The 17,786-nt window shown below is 41.6% G+C and overlaps 2 protein-coding genes across 3 annotated transcripts; one reads left to right on the forward strand and one right to left on the reverse strand.

Moving 5' to 3' along the window:
• Positions 1-3,232: 3,232 nt before the first annotated feature.
• On the forward strand, positions 3,233-9,041 carry LOC129865159 (transcription termination factor 1-like). Of its 2 annotated transcripts, none has more exons than XM_055937676.1 (11): positions 3,233-3,341; positions 3,611-4,758; positions 5,117-5,244; positions 5,409-5,594; positions 5,756-5,834; positions 6,074-6,198; positions 6,587-6,782; positions 6,907-6,999; positions 7,312-7,377; positions 7,623-7,708; positions 8,215-9,041. In XM_055937676.1, the coding sequence occupies exons 1-11, from the start codon at positions 3,285-3,287 to the stop codon at positions 8,385-8,387; spliced, it is 2,337 nt and encodes a 778-aa protein (XP_055793651.1). In that variant the 5' UTR covers positions 3,233-3,284; the 3' UTR covers positions 8,388-9,041. The 2 variants fall into 2 exon arrangements, with proteins under 2 accessions (XP_055793651.1, XP_055793652.1); XM_055937677.1 differs by lacking the exon at positions 3,233-3,341 and adding an exon at positions 3,349-3,449.
• A 108-nt stretch (positions 9,042-9,149) lies between these two features.
• Positions 9,150-16,513, reverse strand: LOC129865160 (gelsolin-like). Its single transcript, XM_055937678.1, has 16 exons — positions 16,389-16,513; positions 14,828-15,021; positions 14,504-14,658; positions 13,966-14,127; positions 13,474-13,623; positions 13,219-13,308; positions 12,977-13,109; positions 12,502-12,806; positions 12,076-12,209; positions 11,746-11,836; positions 11,305-11,475; positions 10,802-10,976; positions 10,527-10,648; positions 10,216-10,293; positions 9,922-9,982; positions 9,150-9,803 (listed from the first exon to the last, which is right to left on the reverse strand). The coding sequence occupies exons 2-16, from the start codon at positions 15,018-15,020 to the stop codon at positions 9,634-9,636; spliced, it is 2,190 nt and encodes a 729-aa protein (XP_055793653.1). The 5' UTR covers position 15,021; positions 16,389-16,513; the 3' UTR covers positions 9,150-9,633.
• Between the last annotated feature and the right edge of the window lie 1,273 nt (positions 16,514-17,786).

Below are 17,786 nucleotides of genomic sequence, written 5' to 3' on the forward strand. Positions count from 1 at the left end.
CACAACACATGCCGCAACCTTTTATAATTTAAATAGTTTGTTTCATATTGGCTGGCTTCCAACAATAGCTGAATTTGTAAAGCTAGCGAGCACCAATTCCGTTTCTGTGTGTTTGCTATAATCTTTGCTACCTGGTTAAATAAAGGTAAAATAAAATAAAATAAAAAAAGTTCACTAGCGACAATTTATCTTTTGCAACGAGACCATTATATATATTTAAGACAATGGTAGAAGAGAGTGTAGTTCTGTTCTGTTCAGTTTGGACTTCAGTTTATTGCTAACCTTATCACAGGGACGTCGAAGCACTACAGCTGCATGCTGATCTTGGAATAAACTGACGATAGCAAAGATTCCATCTTTGACGACGCCACATAAATGGAATAGGTACTAGCTAGCTTGATAGTTAATGTTTGCTTTAGTTTGCGCGCTAGCTCTGCAAATTCCCCTAGTGTGTGAACCCTGCCAACATAAAAATAAATAAATAACATTGCTATGGACGTGCTATGGATTGACTGGATTAACCTCACGTCAGTTACGTACATGTCCCTTTCGGACAGTAGATACGAACTCTCTATTACCTTGCCAGCTAAAGAACTGGCAGTGGATCAAACCATTGTGAGGCAAAGGGCGGGGGGGGTCGCAATCTTTTGAAATTTAAATGCGCTATTAAGTGTCTATAATCAGCACAAGTGCTTTCATTGCGTATTATTAATATTATTGAAATTACATAGTTATGTTTACAGTGATATATTGGAGGGGACAAATCATATTTTTCCCAAGATGGGGGGGTCGTGTCCCCCCCGTCCCCCCTGGGATTTCCGCCTATGGGTATGACTTAAAGATTGCTGTACACAAGCGGAACCCATCCAACTTGAAGGAGCTGGAGCAGTTTTGCCTTGAAGAATGGGCAAAAATCCCAGTGGCTAGATGTGCTAAATTTATAGACATACCCCAAGAGACTTGCAGCTGTAATTGCTGCAAAGGGTGGTTCTGCAAAGTATTGACTTTTGTGGGGGGGGGGGGTGAATAGTTATGCACTCTAAAATTTTCTGTTTTATTGTCTAATTTCTTGTTTGTTTCACACAAAAAATATTTAGCATCTTCAAAGTGGTAGGCATGTTGTGTAAATCAAATGATACAAACCCTCCAAAAATCAATTTTAATTCAAGGTTGTAAGGCAACAAAATAGGGAAATTGCCAAGGGGGTGAATACTTTCGCAAGCCACTGTACTTGAAAATCTATGGTAAGACCTGAAAATGGTTGTCTAGCAATGATCAACAACCAATTGAACAGAGCATGTGCTAGCTGGGCCATGTTCACTAACTACTGTAACACCCTCTGGGCCATGTGAATGCACCAATTTGTAAGTCGCTCTGGATAAGAGCGTCTGCTAAATGACTTAAATGTAAATGTAAATGTAATGTTCACTAACTACTGTAACACCCTCTGGGCCATGTTCACTAACTACTGTAACACCCTCTGGGCCATGTTCACTAACTACTGTAACACCCTCTGGGCCATGTTCACTAACTACTGTAACACCCTCTGGGCCATGTTCACTAACTACTGTAACACCCTCTGGGCCATGTTCACTAACTACTGTAACACCCTCTGGGCCATGTTCACTAACTACTGTAGCACCATCTGGGCCATGTTCACTAACTACTGTAACACCCTCTGGGCCATGTTCACTAACTACTGTAACACCCTCTGGGCCATGTTCACTAACTACTGTAACACCCTCTGGGCCATGTTCACTAACTACTGTAACACCCTCTGGGCCATGTTCACTAACTACTGTAACACCCTCTGGGCCATGTTCACTAACTACTGTAACACCCTCTGGGCCATGTTCACTAACTACTGTAACACCCTCTGGGCCATGTTCACTAACTACTGTAGCACCATCTGGGCCATGTTCACTAACTACTGTAACACCCTCTGGGCCATGTTCACTAACTACTGTAACACCCTCTGGGCCATGTTCACTAACTACTGAAACATCCTCTGGACCATGTTCATTAACTACTGAAACATCCTCTGGGCCATGTTCACTAACTACTGTAACATCCTCTGGGTAGCAGGGAGGTAACTTACTAGACTAGATCATAGTTGCCTCAGATTCCTGCAGGACAGAAAGATGAATGACTGTAATGTGTGGGTGGTGTCAAATGTACAGTTTCGACCGCACTGAAGTTTTCAATAATTTAAAACACATAGGCTCGTCCACATTGAAGCTGTCACTACATGTACAGTACCAGTCAAAAGTTTGGACACACCTACTCATTCAAGGGTTTTTCTTTATTTTTACTATGTTCTACATTGTAGAATAATAGTGAAGACATCAAAACTATGAAATAACACATATGGAATCATGTACAGTAGTAATCATGCAGCGGAATGAGTGAGTTTCTGAAACCAAGAGTGTGCAAAGCTGTCATCAAGGCAAAGGGTGGCTACTTTGAAGAATCTCAAATATAAAATATGTTTTGATTTGTTTAATTTGATTTGTTGATTTGTTTTGGTTACTACATGATTCCGCAAATCTGCAAATGTAAAAAAAAAAAAAAAAAGGAAAAGGAAATTGTGCCATCTGCTTTGCTTAATTGTTTTTTTTCTCCATTGTTTCCTAAATGTGACAGCATGGATAGGCATGAACTTATGCAGTTTTGGGAAAAGTACCCAATTAACACACTGGAGTAAAAGTATATATACCTTAATAATAACTTTTGGTTGTCAGGGAAAATGTATAGAGTAAAATATTTTCTTTAGGAATGTAGTGAAGTAATAGTTAAAGTTAAAATGAATTTTAATTGATTTAAAATGCTACTTTTACTTTTGATACTTAAGTATATTTTAGCAATTACATTTACTTTTGATATTAAGTATATCTAAAACCAAATACTTTTAGACTTTTACTCAAGTAGTATTCTACTGGCTGACTTTCACTTTTACTTGAGTAACTTAATATTAAGGTATCTATAATTTTACTCAAGTGTGACAATTGGGTACTTTTTCCACAACTGCACAGCGGGAATATTAATCTAGACCTACAAATCCTAATTGTTGGAAATGACACGGGAATGCAATGGGAGACTCATGATCAGAATACCAAGCAGGCAGCCATTGCGAGTGTAGTTTACCAGTCAAATTGCCAGGGTTAGATGTTCCAATATGTTATATTTCTATAGTACGTCCACCACAGAGTGGCAGTAGCTAGCTTTGGTCACAGTCACACACGCAAACATTGCTAGCAGCAAAGAAGAGATTTGCATTTGTGGCTATGTCGCTTTTGTCACCAAAGAGGCTACGGTGTTACTTTCCCCACTTGTTCAACCTGGTGAATTGATTTTTCTTTACGAGTTTTATCATATTTGATTTACACAGCTAGCTAGTCTATTTGGATGGACTATCACTAGTTAGTCCAACATTGATCACACGTGTGCGCGTATGTACGAAAAAAGTGAACTTGTGTTTTAATATGCACGTATTTTGCTAATCGAATTATGGTAGCTAGCTAACGTTACATAGCTGCTTAAATTCATGCCTATTCATGCTGTCACATTTAGGAAACAATGGAAAAACATTAATGTTGTTTTTCTGTTACAGATAGAGAAAACAGGTTATGCTGCAGCCACCATGCTGGGGACTTCAACATCCACTGAACAGGGGGCTAGTGAGAATCCCATAGTGCTTGAGATATGTCGAATATCACCTCTTAAATTTGAAGACACTCCTGAATTAATCTCATCAGTGGCACCTGATACGGTCGAGGAATCAATAAAAGCCAAAAAGAAAAAGACTAAAGCACTATCTGAACAGGGACAAAAAGAACCGGCAATTGAGCATAATCAAAAGGATGGTCACCAGTTGACAGTCGAGAAAAGAGGTAAAGAACCTAAACATAAAGAGCGAACAGTGACTGAACTGGAAGTGGTGGAGAAAGAGAGGAAGAAACTTAAAAAAGGAAACGAAGAGAAGCAGCAACATGTTATTCTAGATGAAATTGAGGTACCAGATCCTGAGGAACAAACTGGAGGGAATACAAAGAAAAAGTCAAAGAATCTTCAAACACAACAGGGGCGAGCAGATTTAGTGATTGCTGAGGAGAATAATATGAATAGCCGGAAGAAAAAGAGAAAACATAATGACATTGAGCCAGAACGGGTGATAGACAGTGTCCTCTCAAAGGCTGCAGTAGATGTTTCAGCTGTAACTGCGCCAGATGAGGCCAGAAAGAGTAAGAAGAAGCACAAGAACAGACAAACAGAACTTGAAGAGGGAGCGGAAAGCCGTCGGACAGTTTCAAGAACAGCAGATGAACCAGAAATTATAGGACTGCACCCTGAAATGGTCAAGAGAGGTAAAAATGTGGTAACTGAGACAGAGGAGAATGTAAAAAAAAGGAAACGAAATAACAAAAAACACAGAGAGTGTGAACTGAACGATTGTCCAGATGAAGCAGACTTTCTAGATTTAAAAGAACAAACTGGAAGAAAATTGAAGCCAAAGAGGCCAAAAACGTATGGAGAGTCTACAGCTGTGGAGGGCAGCCGGAGAAAGAAAAACCACAGAGGAGAGTCAGACAAGGGAATGGACAGTGTCCACTCTGCAGAAGGTGTTTTGGATTTAACTGTTCCAAATGACAACAGGACTCATGATGCTGGAACAAACGGTGAGACAGAGGGTGCCCATTCAACCATGGTTGACACAGGGACCCAATACAACAAACCCAGCCTAAAGGAAGAAACTCTAAGGTGAGTAGAACATACATTTAAGCTACTTGTAGAACAGTGCAGATGCAAAGGTTGGTTACAGAATGAGTGCACCAGCTGCACAAACCCTCATTCTGTTACCAAACTTTGCATCTGCAATGTTTTTAATTTGTTAAAACTTGTTTGACATACATTTTAAAGTGAAATTTGAGTCCCCGCATCACTCTGTTGCCCAGTAGCATTTGCTGGTGAAAACCAGACATTTTGTGAATGCTGTGTACCAGAATTTCATCTGGAACCGCTTCCTGTGGAGAGAGGAAGACATGTCTCTCCTGCTCTGTCGACTCAGCGGTGTGTTTAGACGTCACGTTAATGATTTTCTCCCCTCACTATGGTACAGTGTGGACGACTGGCAGGCTCTGAATGATCTCAAAGAGTTCATTCCCAATGTTGAGTCAAAGTCGGTTGACGAGATCCATAAGATGATAAAGTATGATCTTGATCGATTCAAGGAATTCCGAAGACAAGGTAAGCTTATTCTTCAGTCACTCATGGTCACAGCATTATGTAACATTGTCGCAATGATATGTAAGATGTTACTGTGTTGAGAGATGTGACAGATTGTATTATCATATATTTGATCATTTAGACCCAATCAGTTAAGCCCATGTGGAATCTTCTGTTGTTCCCAGGCCTTTCCCTGCGAAGTGGAAGATTCAATACGCAGGAGAACGACCGACTCATGAGTAACGTCTACGACTTCCTGGCTCTCACTGGGATTCAGAGTGCCTTTAAGCTCTTCCATCCACAGCGCTTCAAAGGGGAAGAAGCAAATATCAAGAAGTTGAAGCGTCAGCACAGATTCCATGAAAGAATAGGTGTGTCATCTTGTAGCCAGGTTCATTCGATTAGAAAACTTTGACACAAGTTTTATCCACATTACATCCCTGTTCTTCAGCATTGTCCACAGTGGCCAAAAAAGTATGCTTAGGAATTTCCCAGAAAACCGATCTCACCTCTTCCTAACCTGTTGTTCCAGGTGAAGGAATACCCAGACCTTGGCATCAAGTCTATATACGTGGGAGGAAAGTATTTGATGGCAGCAACTACAAGGGCAGGTAAGACGGGGCTAGTTACTATAAGGAAATGACCCTCGCGGTCATAAACGGCTATGACGGCTTACGTTACGTTGCCTCTAAATACAGTGTACGAAAGTATAGTAATGTTGAATTGACATTTTCTTGAATTAGTGTTCACAACTGTGCTATTGTTCTGATACGAACCACTTTATGGTTTGCTAACATTTGCAGACATTGAGGCACTTTGAATGCTTATTTCCATGATTTCCTTACCGAAGGTTCACCGAAGAAGAACTTCACACTTTGAAAAAACTGCAGACGTTGCACGGCAACAAGTGGGCGAAGATCTCGACGTTGACTGGTCGAAGCGAATCGGCCCTAGAGAAACGTTTTACTCAAATGTGTAAGTCATTGGGAACTGGAATCCGCATAAGGTGACTCATCGCCACTGTTCGCCCCCCAGCGCCTTAGTTATTGTTTTTGTCTTGTTGATGAAACGGAAGAGAGGAATGTCCAGCATCATGGTAAAAAATATAATCACAGTACATATTCTGCAGTTCTAGCACGCGTGCAATGATGTCCGAAGGAAAATAACTGATGTTTGAAGTAACTTCTTTGGTGTAATATCCCAAACAAATGTGTCAGTTTCACCAAGTACAGATTACAGCTTTAATATATTGACTCTGACATCCTTGCTGGACATCCTGCTCCACTCATCTTTTGGGGAAATGGTTGTTTGTGTTGTTTGACGTGGGCCAATGTTCCCGCTTTGTTTGGTGTGTATTTCTCAGCCGCAAACAAAGGTGCGTGGACCAAGGAAGAACTGAAAAGACTAATGGAAGCTGTGCGGAAGCACCTGGTGGGACAGGCAGAGCCTGGCAGTGGACCGGCCACCATCAGGAAAGACAAACTGTACAACAACATCCCCTGGACAGATGTGTGCCAGACGGTTGAAACGCGCCACTGGTCCCAGTGTCGAATAAAATGGTGGGCAGGGAGTTTCAGGGGTAGCTGTTACGAAATAAAACCATTCTCATTGAATTGTTTACACAAACATTGATTCAGAACTTTTGTCTGACTTTTGAGGCTGTATTTGATACAACTTTTCCAGGTTGGGTGTTTTGAAGCACATACTGGCATATGGACAACCAGTATTCAGTGGAGGCACGAAATCATTACAGGGCAAAGTGGATTTGATCAAAGCGTAAGTGTGTTGATTTCCATTCAATCTGTGTGATGGTGAATCTGTTTTTTGATTCTTTTAAGATGTATTAGCCCGGTTTAGTGATGTTACTTGGACTTTTCTGCACTGTCCTGATACACAGGACAAAATGTAGACTTTTGGTCCTGATATCTGCATGTGAAACTGTTGCATGGTGATTTAGGTAGACTTTTGGTCCTGATATCAGCATGTGAAACTGTTGCATGGTGATTTAGGTAGACTTTTGGTCCTGATATCAGCATGTGAAACTGTTGCATTGTGAATCTTGATTCATGTCATTTTTGACCTTTTCAGCTTGAATGCAATGCAGGTGGAAGATGTTGCAGGTATCGACTGGGAAGAAATTGCTCAGACAATTGGGTAAGCGGTTATTAAACACAGATTATTTTTTAGACAATGTGTCATGGACTGAGGGAGGTTTGTATTATGTCAGTATTAACTTTTTGGATTGTCAAGTCTCTCAATACAACGCTGAGATGTCATTGAATTAGATCAATGCATGACAAAGCCTTTACAAATGTTTTCCATCTTCTAGGAGTGTGGAATGCAACCGTGCATGTCAGTGTGATGCAATGCATTGCTATGTGCTAACATTTGTTTTTAAGGGATGTTACGCCGCGCTATCTACAGACACACTACTACAGGCTAAAGGTAGCCAACGTTCCATGGTGGCAGAGCATGTCCTTCTGTGGTAGGTGTAAGCTACTGTCATACAAACACTATCCTCTTATTTTAAAGACTAGGGCAGTCCCACTCCTTTTGTATTTCTTGTTTATTGGACAGGCTAGAGAGAGCGCTAGAGGACAGGGTCAGATTCAAACCCAGGCTCACAGTGGTAGTACACAGTACCCGTGAGCCTGAGGCAGCGGCTTAGACCACTGTACAACCCCAGGCGACCACCCAATATTGTCAGTCGCTAGGTTTAGCATTTCGTTAGAATAGTTGTGAATCAATAGGATCAGGGATGACATAAAGGGAGAAGAAATGTCACTAGGTCCTCCTTGACCGTACTATTTAAATAGAATGGTGCTTTGGGGAAGAGAGCTTTGATCTAGTCCCAAATCACACCTATTCCCTATAAAGTGCACTCCTTTTGATCAAAAATAGCACACTATATAGGGACTAGGATGCCGTTTGGCACGCAACTTGTTTGCTGGAACCGTTTACAGATTTTATTTCTATGCATTTTCTTTTCAGAGATCATTGACTTCCTCAACAGTAGAGTTCTCCCCAATTTTGAAGAGCGCCTCAAAGTTCTGATAAAATCAGGAGATGTGGTGTCCAGAAATGATCCTCAAGAGCTCTTCCTACTCTCTGAGATCTTTGATAATGAGGACGGCGACTACTACAGCGAGGTTCAGAACAGCTGATGAAAACAAAGCACGTGGACCTGGCTTAAGGCCCCACTGTGGGTAGCTGTGTGCCCCTCAATTAAGAATTCAGCTCGTTCATGGAGGTGGTTAATGATCAACTTATGTCACCCCCTGGCCTTAGTTATCTTTGTTTTCTTTATTTTAGTTAGGCCAGGGTGTGACATGGGGGATGTGTGTGTTTTGTATGTTTATGGGGCAGTGTTTAGTCTAGGTGTATGTATGTCTATGGTTGCCTAGATTGGTTCTCAATTAGAGACAGCTGTCTATCGTTGTCTCTGATTGGGAGCCATATTTAGGCAGCCATAGTCATTAGGTAGTTTGTGGGTGATTGTCTGTGTAAGTTGCCATTGTTTGTATAGCTTCACGTTCGTCTGTTGTTTTGATTAGTTTGTATAGTGTTCGTTTCGTCTTCATTAAAGAGAATGTATTATCACACTGCGCCTTGAATGCACACTTAAATGTTACGACGAACATGACAACTTATTTGTAATTAAATGTTCATTTGGCTTTCTGTAAGAGGTTACAATGTCATCACCCCCATAATGATTTAATGCATCTGTTGAATACTCAGGTGAGAGTTGTATTATGTTTGTGACATTTTTATAGAATCCCATTTTATTTTTGAGAATAAATGTCTCCTGGCTTCAAGTAGCTCTGCCTTGATTGGCCGGTCTTCATCCATTGCAAGCATGTTTTCATGAAAATCACTAAACCAAAGCCTCTTAGCTATTTACTACAATTAACAGAGCTGACAACTGGTGTCGGGCATCATACATTTTATTTAGTTATGTGAATGTATTTGACTGCTTCCAGTTGTGCTTTGTTGAAGCTTTTCCATCCCCTGTCAGCATGTTTGATAGGCATGACATATCCTTTGGGTTGTTATGGAAACCCAGTCTGCACAAGATTCTCAAACTGGAATATCTGAACTCAGGGCATGGTACAGAAGCGAAAAAACTCTTGTCCCATTCATTGCAAATGTAGTAATATACTGCTAAAAAAAAATGGGCTAACAGTATTAGTGTGTAAGAAAAGGAAATGACTAAACTGTGTAGTGTGGATTACATGAAAACCATAAGATCAAATCAGCACTAGTGTGAAGAGTATATTATCCATCACAAATTGGTATCCATGGGCAGTCTAACAGTTGAAAGGAAAGACGATACCTAGTTAGTTGCACAAATGAGTCAAGTAGAGGCTTTGGGTAAAGTTGCCACTAGGGGAAACCTCGCCCTGGAGTGGTTCAGACACGGAGTCCAACCATGGCCCGTTCCATGGGATTACTGCTCCAGTACTCATGATCCCAGCCCAAGAACCAGCCAGTGAACGTGGGAGGCTCATGACCTTGCTTTAACTTCACTATGGGCGTACTGCCGTCCCGCTTGGTAGGGTCTGTCTCTATGTAACGAATGGCTGACCACGGAACAGGAAATAGGCAGGAGCAGTGAGGAAAGAAAGAACAGTTAATTTAATGAAACGGCCCATTTATCAGGTAATTATGTGATCTTGTTGTAAAACTACCTTTGCTTACCTGAGGCTATACCCTCTGTCTTCTCCTCCTCATGAGCTTCACCTCCGATCCAAACAAAGATCTGAAGGGTACATGGAAAGTGTTAAGCGAATCAATAGGTGTGCATTATTAGCAAAAAACCTGAGGCACGTTCAGCAGGGTGGAACGTTCAGATCGAAATATGCTATGTAGAACATACATGCACCTCTGACATGTGGAATAAGGAATTGCGTTTGTTCTATTCATGGCATTTCCACAACGTTCGGCTGCTGAACGTGGCCCTGGTTGCACCTTGACAATCCCTCTACTAGTCACCTGTTCCCAGGTGTCCAAGAGCATGACATCATCTGGGGCCAGGTCTTCTTGTGTCATCTCCCCAGGCACCTCTTCAATCTGTATAAATAGTATTGTGGCATTTTGACAACGGGCCAGGTCAGTGCACATTCAGGAGGACAAGGAAATGTTTTCCCACACTTATGTATAAAATGTGGATCAAAGGCTATTTCATGAGCAGAAGAAACTGAATTTGTCCAAATGGGTATTCAAATCATGTCAAACATGTAAACAGGAATGCAGCAAAGGAAGTTGGAAAGTGCTATACTACAGTTATAACAGGGCAGACTCACAACGAATTGGCCAGTTTTGTTGGAGCAGGCAAACAGGCGTGGTGGATGAACGTCCATTTTGTTTTTCAGTCTGGCTGAGGTACGGTAGTCCGCTTTACCTCCCAGAGCATCCCAAAAGTCATCTTGACACACAAACACATACATACAATTGTGGATCTGGAAGAAGATGGAGCGGTTGGAAAAGCTTTGTCTTGTATCCTCATAATAAGTAACACTCTGTGGCTATTGGCTAAACATCATTTCCTAGTGAATTTGACTGCTGACAGGGAACGTACCTGATTCTTCACCCTCGGCCAGCTCTGAGGCTGAGACCCCTAGAAGGTCACATAGCTTTTGAGCTCCATGCTTCTCACTGTCACTTGTCCCCTTTCCCACCCACATGAAGGAGGATGCCGGGGTCACCAGCACAAAGACATCGTTGGAGTTCAGATTTGAGGCAGCAACATCAACCTTGAGTGGAGAGAGGAAGAAAGGAGGCAGTTAAAATACTGTACACTGGAAGTACTAACTACAGTTCTGCAATAGGAAACGGACTGTAGTCAGCATCACCAACAAACCAACCATACATCACAATGGCTGGCTACTCCACTATCTACTGTGGTGTATTAGTGTACACTGTAGCAAAGACATTTTGTGATGCCTTTCTTATTGGACATGTTCAGATTAGTCCTTCCCCGTTTCGGCTTGTTTGCGTCCGTTTGGATTCTAGTGAATACACCCAAAAAATAACCAAATAGATGTACAAAACATTGAGCCTTTCCCATCTCCTGTTACTCACCTCTATGGCACGTGTGCAGCCAGCAGGGTTGGACCTCACCTGGAACAGCTGTGTGTCTGCAGCCTGGGCCTGGCCACCCTCTCTGGAGGTACCACCCTGGTGCACTACCATCGGCTGCCCCCCGAAAAGACTCATGAGGTGGGCGGGCTCCTTACCCTGGATCACCCGCACCTTCATTATTGTAGAAACAGACAGAAAATCAGAGTGAGTCATACCTGGCTTTACACCTAACCTTCCCTCATTTCCATTTCATTTTACAGACCAATGCTCTGACCCTGTTGATATCCATGACCATGGAAACGTATTCATATAGATCCAGCGTCTGCAGACAAAACAACTGACTAATATTGTTAAATTCTGTAATCCAGTGCATCTTGATTAAAAATGACCTGGACCGTATTATCCGGGGCAGACTGTGATAAATCAAAACGATCCAGTCACCTGTACTGCCCCTCCTCCCAATTCGTCATCCAGCTGAGCAGCCAAGATGGCCGAGGCGCCAATTTCATCCTGGCTAGAATCCACTCCTTGCCTGTGAAAAATATGTACTTTTCAAGTGCTATTAACATACATTTATGCTTAGGTTATATCATACAGTATATAGTTGGTTTAGATGTGTCTAATACATTATGTAACAAAAGCCCTGGGGCTCATAAATGATGAAGCCTACAGTAACGATAGAAGGACGCTAGCAGTTTTTGCTGTAAGACTGTAATAACACATAAAGCTTCCTGCTGTCGCTTCCAGAAGGATAATCTCCATTGTCTTTACCATATGTAGATGACCTGTCCGTTACGCCCTCCATGCTGGTAGTTGTAGAGGATGATGTAGCTGTCTCCCCCATAGAATCGTCCATAAGTGGAGGGCTCCACAGGCACCTTGTGAGCTCCCTCAATACGCCAGATCTACGGAGGTTAACAGGTAAATACAGCTCTTTCTAGTAGTAGTCCATGAATGGAAAAAAGGTAACATCCCTTGCAGCTCTTCTCAAAAGCTTGTTTGTGAGATTGCGACACCTTTTTGGTGGGTGTGTAGGCCCACAGTTGTAACCCTTAAGGGCTGTATGTATCCCTTTACTATCCCTTTGTATCCCTTGACACATGACTACCCTAAACCTTGAAACACAATATTTAAGGGTAACTACCATCATACTATATGGTGTTTACTGAGAAAACCCCAGAATCCCCGCCAAAAAACCTGCTTCTCTCCATTCCCCTCGTCCACCATCCCATGCTGAGCCGCCATGGCGTTCGAGTGATGGAGAGTGGAGGCGTCGAAGGGAACCTTCTTGATCTTGGCGATTTTGTTGGACACGTAGGCGGTTCCCAACCCCACTGTATGGTCCGCGTCACGCCAGATTTTGAAGAACTGCTTGAACAGAGGGGTCTCCCCATTCTCAGGTAGGATCTGGACCTGGGTGTGTTTCGGGTAGCCCATCTTTGTGATAAACTGTTCGGCAGCACTCATCACCGCACTTCTCTCCTCTTTGTTAGCGTCCTTACCTGTTTTCATTCCAAATAAACTCATGATTAAACTGCAAAGGCAGAAGAACTAAGTGACTTCCAGGCACAACAGTATTCAAAAGTAGTGTCTAATCTAAGGGAAGATTAAAGCTTGGGGTTTTACAGTCAAAAGAAGTCATAGAGACCAGCTGCTGAGAAGAAACCCATACCTTTCCAGACAAAGATCATGCCATTGGGGCCATTGTCCAAGATAAAGCAGTCACTTGACTCCAGGGCATTCTGTGAAAACGGGTTCTCCGATGCTACCATATCCATGCCCATATCCCCACTGGCATTAGACACCTTTTGGAAAAACATTTCAATTTAATATTAGTATTTGAAGGTATGCTCAAAAACTGTTTATTACATAATATTTAACGATTCAATTGTTTAATTCGAAAATGGATCTGACCTTGTATAATTTTGCCAGCTTCCTGTTGGACACGTCTATATTTGTGTCATCTGCATTTGCCTCAGGCAACTCGGGTTTAGGTCCAAGAATCTGGAACGAGACCACGAGTCAGGCATCTCACAGCAAATTATAACCATTATGTTAAAAGGTAACTAACTATAGATGTTTATTGGGAGCATATAAACAATTGCATGATTTGAAGTGTATAGGAATGAACTATTTCTTCCATCCCTTTCTCCTCATTGAAAGACTCACCTCCAGCATCTTCTCACATTCTGCCCCCTCGTCACATATGTACAACTCAGCCCGCCCACATCGTTCATTGTCACGGATATCTTTTGACACCTGAGTGGCCTTCAGCTTCTCAAAGTTATTGGCCTTGGAACCACACCATTGATAAACCTCCTGTAATACAGACGAGTGAAGATGATCAGTACAGTGGACCAAGTGTACTTCTGTAGCTCTAACTCCTCTGTCTGTTGACTGTGTTAAAGCATACCGCAACGTATACAAATGATCTTTTACATTATTCATGACTAAAACAGTATTGGTTTCAAAGTGGATTACTTACAATAACAGCTTACTAACATGAGCAATGACAATACAGTTTTAGCCTACATTGTACAAAGACAATTCCACTCAAATCTACAAATAATTTCACTAAATTAAATCAGTATATGTTTCCTTGATTTGTACATACTGTAGATAGGTTGCTGTAGAAACTCTTATAGATTTCAGTGAACTCACGTTGCCCAGGTCGAGGATAAAAATGTCTCCCTGGTTGAAGCTGTCCCAACTGACTGCTACCTCTGTGGCCCGAACCACACGCCGACCCCTGACCTGGAGCACACGCTGCAGCTTAACCTCATTGGACACCACGTGCTTGAACCCTGAAGCCACACCCCCTTGCTAAGGTAAAGATTGGGAAGACAATCAATAAGATAAGTGGAGGAGTTCTTGAGATATTCAATAAGTTTGTTAAATGTATTTGCTTGTCTCAACATTCTAGTAAAAAGCATGAGGTAGCACACCCCAAAATGATGGTGGAGGTGCTGACTAACGGAATAGTAAACTGTGTAAAAATAAATACATTATCGCATACTCTATACATACAGTGTGCTCACAACAATTTAACAGGTAAACCAACGTTTTGGTCCACAGTACCTTCTACCCAGTACACAGTTCCTTTTTGCGTAGAAGGTACTGTGAACACTGAAGAAGTGTTGGGAGCATACGCAGACTGTGTGACTACCATTGTTTCTTTTAACTCGTTTTGAAACATTACCATGTACTTCAGTCCAGTTTTGAAGTAGCCTGAAAATGTTCTTGACTCGTAACCCTGCACCTCACGGTACTGAATAGGTTTGCCACCCAGGTAGTCATCCATTTGGATGGTAAAAATGGCTGCTGCTCCACTCTCATCTTGTGTACAGTCATCTCCTGCAGGACCAGAGAAATAATGATTGGTCACATTTCAAACATTATTTTCACAAATAGTGGAATGGATTTCAATTGTAAAAGTGCATAAGCACATATCAGTGGGCTGAAATGTACAAACACTGTACAGCATTTCAAGAAATACAGTCTATTCGACCAGATCGAGTTTTACCTTGCCAGAAGTGAAGGTCATACTGTAGATGCCCAGAACGTTGCTTGATGGTATTAAGAACAAGGTATGCGTCCCCTGAGTAGAACCCGCCATGCAGACTCTCTGGCACGGCCACCAGGTCCAGACTCTCAACTCTCCACACCTGGAGGCCAGGCTTCTTCCCGGCCCTCTTAAACTCAGGGTGGTGCGTCATGCTATAAAGATATGGGGCAGGAAAAACTTGCCATTAAACTTTGATACCGGTCCCTAGGATAGCCTGGAATCCAGACCTGTTTTGTGATAACGTTCCACTCTGAACTGATAGAGTTAGGGATCATGTGTCAGTTAATAGTTCAAATAAGGTCTGTGGAGACACAGCAGTTAAACCAGATGTTCTCTAATGTTGATACCGGTTTTGATCTCACCACTCGCTCACAAATGTTTATATTATTTATTTAACCTTTATTTGCAAATAACTTGTCTGAGCAGAGAAAGAGAGGAGGGAGTGCTCTCATATCTCCAGCCAATCAGTAGCATTAGTCTCAAATTGCCCAAGGGCTTTCTTCATTGTCCTCCCCCACACGATACACTAGGCTAGTTCCCTCCCAAAAACAAAGAGGGGTGAGTGAGTTCGTTTTGCATGGCCCGGTGCCCTGGGTGGGCGGAGTTTAAACATTTTAGACCATTCCATTGGTCCTTAAGTGAAATCTCCACCCAACCGGGGCACCCTGCCATGCAAAACACTGGCCCATTGTTTCAGCTGGCAAACATTTTTTTCTTGCCTGGCTACCAATCCGCCTGGCTACCAATCCGCCTCACTCCGGCCAAATGCCTCGCCCACTAACATTTCTTCTCCTTGATGACCAATAGAGCAGTCAAATTAAATTCAGTATGAGTCATCAGGCAATTTTTTCCCCTCCTACAATAAAACAACCTTCTGCATGGATGATGTTCTCGTGTCAGCTGATAAAACATTATTTTGCCCTGGTTTAATTAACAGATACTAGTTATATCCTTCGTAGGTTAACCTACTTTCCCTTTGCACTTTTCAGAAAACTAATGGACACAGATTAAGCCTAGTCCTGGACTGAAAATCACTTTAAAATGGAGAATCTCCATTGAAGACCCTTCTTAGTCCAGGACTAAACTTAATATTTGTCCAGGAAACTGGCCCTATATCATGACTAAGGCTTATCTTGCAGTGTATAAACTGCCCAAGAAACCTCTCATGATTATTGTGCAAGGGAGTCATTAATCATGAGATAAGGTAATACTTGAGGGAGTGACTCATGACTACCCAACATCGCATACATTAACATTTGAGAAGATAAGGAATTCAATTAAGAAATATTTTCTATTGTAGAGAACAACTGCATACAATTTAAATTGTCACATTTATTCAACATCCTATTAGAACATCTTAATTTTGTTTTAACATCAACAAAAATCCACAACGACGTATCATTGTTGTTTTTTACTTTAAATGAAGAAGGTAATCAAGAGAATTGGAGAACATAAGCGATTCTAAAGTTGTACACGTTTAATGTCAACGCACATCTTAATTAAAAACAAAGTAGCCTACCTGGTGTGCAATAATAAATAAACGATTATGCTTGTCGTTAGCGGCTGGTATCAAGAGGTTGCTCAACGATAAAGTGGCACCGCGCTTCCGTAGATTGTCCTGGATAAAATGACTGTATGGGCGACTCCCTTTTGCACCAGGTACAGGTAACTGCCAAAATAAAGGAAACGTCAGCATAAATCGTCTTAATAGATCGTATGGCCACCATGGCTGCGTTTAAACAGCCCAGTTCTGATATTTTTCCCACTAATCGGTATTTAAAACCAATCACAAAATATATTTTTCAGAGCTGATCTGATTGGTCCAAATTAGTGAAATAAAGATCAGATTTGGGCTTTAGGTGTAAATGCAGCCGATGACCCAATAGCTTCAATGCACTTGGTATAGATTCTACAAGTGTCTGGAACTCTATTGGAGGGATGCTACACCATTCTTCCACAATTTGGTGTTTTGTTGATGGTGGAGGAAAACGCTGTATTAGGCCCCGCTCCAGAATCTCCCATAAGTGTTTAATTGGGTTGAGATCTGGTGACTGAGACCGACATCCCTAGTAAAAAAAATCCTAGTATTCCAATAAAACAATTATCTTAGAATCCAAAAGAAAGATCTATCAGATCGTATCCTATTGGAGTCCAATAGGACTGGTTCCAAAATCTGATAGGATTTACTTTTGTATTAAGGATTTTATTAAATTGAAATCCTATAGGGGAGCAACCCGTATTATCGGCTATTCAACAGCGTTTCAGAAATATATTACCTTCAACAGTGTTATCTTGTGATCAAGCCATCAATGTTTTGAGATTATTGGGGTCGTAAAAATGTTTGCTAACGGGTTAGCAATTAGCATGTTTGCCATTTCAGTGGAAATACTACTAGGCCTACAATCAACTTTTTGATAAACCGTTTAGAAAAACAATAGGTCCCGTATTATCTGTATACGGTAGCCAGTTCTTTGCCACCTTACTATTTTGTTCAATTACAAGGTATGTTTAATTTTGATCAAAAAAAGAGACACCAACCTCGTATCCGAAGTGTGTACTAGATAGTTGGGTAGTCTTCCAGTAATTTTTTTTATTAATTGTAGGTCAACGTTTCATTGCGTAGGCAGGTGTTGTGCCGAAAATCTCCCCCCTGCCAGCAACTGCAACCCTTCGTGTGAACGCGCACACACTAAATTCTTCATTGCTGAGACTTGCTTACTAGTTGAGATTTCGCTAGTAATTTCTGCAGTTTTCGGTTTGGCTATTTGTTTCAAGTGTATTAGTCTATAAATAAATCTCTTTGCCAAAATTCGTAATCTCTCCCATGTCTTATTCGACTAGTAGTTGTTCAGAAATGTCCAGCAACTTGCAGGTGCCTTGGTGGAAGAATATGGTATCATCTCACAGCAAGAATTGG

This window comes from Salvelinus fontinalis, chromosome 11 (genome assembly GCF_029448725.1).
Source record: "Salvelinus fontinalis isolate EN_2023a chromosome 11, ASM2944872v1, whole genome shotgun sequence".
Classification (NCBI taxonomy): Eukaryota; Metazoa; Chordata; class Actinopteri; order Salmoniformes; family Salmonidae; genus Salvelinus; species Salvelinus fontinalis.

Coding starts and splice junctions, on each gene's coding strand:
- LOC129865159 (XM_055937676.1), top strand. CDS start 3,285: ATGTCGCTTTTGTCACCAAAGAGGCTACGGTGTTACTTTCCCCACTTG. Junction 6,199..6,586: donor GAAACGTTTTACTCAAATGT/GTAAGTCATTGG, acceptor TGTATTTCTCAG/CCGCAAACAAAGGTGCGTGG. Junction 7,378..7,622: donor GAAATTGCTCAGACAATTGG/GTAAGCGGTTAT, acceptor TTTGTTTTTAAG/GGATGTTACGCCGCGCTATC.
- LOC129865160 (XM_055937678.1), bottom strand. CDS start 15,020: ATGACGCACCACCCTGAGTTTAAGAGGGCCGGGAAGAAGCCTGGCCTC. Junction 13,624..13,965: donor TTATCCTCGACCTGGGCAAC/GTGAGTTCACTG, acceptor TCTGTATTACAG/GAGGTTTATCAATGGTGTGG. Junction 11,837..12,075: donor GGACAGGTCATCTACATATG/GTAAAGACAATG, acceptor TATTTTTCACAG/GCAAGGAGTGGATTCTAGCC.